General features: G+C 35.3%; 1 protein-coding gene across 1 annotated transcript; it reads left to right on the top strand.

Moving 5' to 3' along the window:
- The first annotated feature begins 1,586 nt into the window (after positions 1 to 1,586).
- LOC144439772 (solute carrier family 35 member G3-like) lies at positions 1,587 to 2,690 on the top strand. Its single transcript, XM_078129005.1, has one exon. It carries the CDS (start codon positions 1,587 to 1,589, stop codon positions 2,688 to 2,690), a length of 1,104 nt encoding a protein of 367 aa, XP_077985131.1.
- Positions 2,691 to 3,804: the final 1,114 nt, after the last annotated feature.

Below are 3,804 nucleotides of genomic sequence, written 5' to 3'. Positions count from 1 at the left end.
ACGAAAAGTCATATTTGACCATGTCTTTTCACCGGGGTAAATCTTTAGCAGAGGATGTGTAAATGTGGTGAGTATGAGACAAGAGAATTCCAAATTTGTCACACAAAGTGTTTTTCAAAAATTCAAAAACTTCCAGTCTGAGATATTCCATCTATACCCATTGGTGTATGGGATTCTCTTTCTCGTGTCCCTTCTTTTATGGTGGTGAAATAAGTTAAAACCGGATCGTTACTGATTGAAGTAACAACATCAAGGACTTTTTCATCTCGTGTGTATGTTTTGTATAACATCGCAAGAACATAGTTCCTTTTAATACATAACTGATATCAACACTGTCTGTATTTGAAAGACTCGCATCTGTATTACACATAGTAATAAATAGTAAATTGTTAGAAAAATATTATCGTTTCTTGAGTTTTTAATATATGTTTTTATTAAACTGTAATAGTTATTAAGTAAGTGATGTATCCCATTCAAGCAACGGGTAGATTTCATGTTTTGAAATATATGTAGAATAAATGTGAACAACACTATTTAAAAATTCTGAGCATTTCATTGACCTATGTATCACTACTTATAGTACGAGACAAACTAAATTTGTAAACATCGGTTAATTTGTTGCAATATATATACAAAAAGTGTGTGACCGAAAATTATATTGTCATTACCGGAGCTCGGGGCACAGTGTGATTCACTTTCAATCATCACGACCATGTGATATTGCCAATGCATGAATGTTTCCAATGAATTACTAGTATGTACATGCACATTCAATATCAAGTTTGCATTCCATTTTCGAGGTCACAGGGGGATAAAACAGCAAAACGGCTCTACCAACTTGTAGTCGTTGGCATTTTTCTAGTGGCACTACGTGTACATGTAGCCACTGGTTGCAAGCTGGTTTGAACGTGCGGGTTACTTTTCACCTGAAGCGTTGTCTCTAAGGGTGAGCAATCGGTATGTTCTGAGGGGTTTAAGTTGGAAATAGCGTTAAATGTATATAATGTGCGGAAATAATTTTTTTTGGGAAAGTTTGTTTTTTGGGAATTGTTCAAGAAAACTCAATCCTATTCTCATTTCAAATAAAAGGAAAGAACATTTCAATAGACTTCGTCAATGATTGAATATACCATGCTATTTCGCAATCCAATATGACCGCCCATTACTGTGTAATAAGGATATGGTAAAATAAAATAATATTATTGCCCTAAAAACATATTTATGACAATCAACTGATACTACCTTTAGTGACTTTCTGACATATATAAGGTTACAGTACTCATCTTAGTGAGTTTACGACTTGACAGATGTATATAAATGTTTCACCAGAATGTAAAAAAAACACCCTCAAAATTTGAAGAAAAAAGAACATGTCCAAACAAGAATGATAACATTATGACAGTCTGTTCAGGCAATATTTTACTATTGTATTATTCGTTATATTCTGGTTCGTTAGTTGACTCATTTGGATGCAAATTATAGTGGCTAGCACTAGGTTGAGAACGAACACGTATTTGACTGTCATATTTTTAATCTTTTCAAGCAGTGAAGGTATATTCTGGAACAGTTTCTGCTTAATTCTAAACATGGCGGAAAATGGAGAAGTAAAACGTTTACTTTCTACAGAACCCATCGACAGACCAAATGTTTTGAATTGCTGCACTTCATGGACAAGCAAAGTGAGACCATATGTGACGTGGCTCAAACCTGTGGCAGGGGTTTCTCTGGCGGTGCTTTCAGCTGTATTCACCGCATTGATAGGCCTCTTTGCAAGTATGGCAATGTCGTACGGAGCCCGTCCATTCCAGTTGACATTTCTCGTACGTGTAACCTTGACTATAGTAATATGTATCATAGTGTGTGCCACTCAAGTTCAGCTTATTTACAAGAATGTTAAACAAACTACTCTTCTAATCGGTGTTGGGATTGCACGAGTCTTTGAGAGCATGATATACATTGCCCTACGCCATGTACCCATAGGAAATGTAATGGCGGTGTATCTAGGACTATTCCCTCTTCTGTGTGCGATTGGGGGTTTGGTATTCCTAAAGGAACCTTTCACTATATGCGATGCCTTTGGATCAGTGATAAACATCATTGGCGTATTTCTAATCTCTCGTCCGACTTTCATCTTTGGTGACCAAGCTCTGACAAATGGAACAGTATCTGATGAAGGAGTTATTGACACAACACCTGTAGGGGCTGGCAACGTGACACTAGGATACGTCTGTGTTGTTCTATGTGCTCTGGGTCATTCGAGTAATTTTATTTTGCCTCGGACACAAGCATTAAAGGAAGTTTCTCCAAATACTATGGTATTTTATGGAGACATCCATGTGTTGTTGTTCAGTATGATCATGACATTTATTCTGGAGGCTGACGCGTGGACAGTCGACTCTTTGTCATGGAATGCAATAGTTGCACCAGTTTTACTGGTAGCATTATCTAGTTTCATTTGTAGGTACTGTGCTCTTGTAAGCCTGAAATTTGAGAGGGCTACGGTCGCTTCAATTATTCAGCTCTTGGCGATTCCTGTTTCCTTTATCTTACAAGTATTTATAACCGATATATCAGTAGTACCCTATGATGTAATAGGATCGTCTTTGGTCATATTTGGTTCTATCATAATAACATGTAAAACGGGATGGGATAGATGTAAGGAGGTAAGGAAAGAAGGAGAGACAATGTGAATACATCTGATGATTAAACTCCTTGATTTGATTTCTTTCACTATGTATCCCATACAATAGCAATTAGACCATATGACTTATCGTTATACCCATCCCCTTTCTTTCGACAATATTCTCAATTTTATTTAACATATTACTGTCCATTTAACGGGATACTTTTTACACAATGGAACTGTCTGCAAACTTATAAATTGTCACGGTGTCACTATAAGTCAACTCACAAACAGTTGTACATACATGCCTAAGACTGTGTGCACATATTTTTTTTGTGTGAGGTGTGCGTAAACAATCTCCTATCGGTGCTCGGTCTTCGGAGACCATACATGGAGCATAATATTATATTTCTTTGTCTCTTGGCATATCGTATGCACACAATTAATAATGAAGTTTGTTTATTAATTTTTTACCAGCAGAGTACATGAAGTCATGACTATCGAATTTGCATCAGGAACCGAAACCATAAAGAGCGTTCTCGGTATTAATCTCTCTATCTTTATAATACTCGTCTATTCAGTCTATTTGTGAAAGTTGTAAATGTTGAAGTATAATTAAATGGGTTTATAATTTGCATAAGTGGGATGAATTAAAAATTACTCTGAACATACGTCACCTCAATTACACATGTACACTTGTCTATTTTATACCATTTATTTATATAACTTAGTTGTATGTTTTATTTATAGTATGACACTTGTACATATTGAGAATGTGTGCACATTATTATTATGTTACACCATTGGAAAATAAGTGACACTGTTATGTCTTCGTTTTGCACGATAATTTAAAATCCGATAAAATAAGTATCACTAGAATGACGGCTACAGAAAATGACAAATGTTTCAATATTGGATTGTAAATTAAACGAGGTAAAAATAAAACATATGGTTAGTTTAATAATACTGACTCATCTCGCTATTTGCATATTGTCCTCAACTGAATGGAAACACGTGTTGACGTAGAATGAGCATCGGAAATAAACTATTTATATATTTTATATGACTTTGTTCAATGAAACTCAAACTTGTTGTCAGTTCAAATACAGGAAAACAAATGAATGATCGCCATACAAACCTTTTGATTAGATGTCAAAATGATCTGCCTTTTTGTATCCAAA

Source organism: Glandiceps talaboti, chromosome 9 (assembly GCF_964340395.1).
Source record: "Glandiceps talaboti chromosome 9, keGlaTala1.1, whole genome shotgun sequence".
Taxonomy (NCBI): Eukaryota; Metazoa; Hemichordata; class Enteropneusta; family Spengelidae; genus Glandiceps; species Glandiceps talaboti.
The sequence above is the reverse complement of the archived record's forward strand: the minus strand, read 5'-3'. Positions and strand labels throughout refer to the sequence as shown.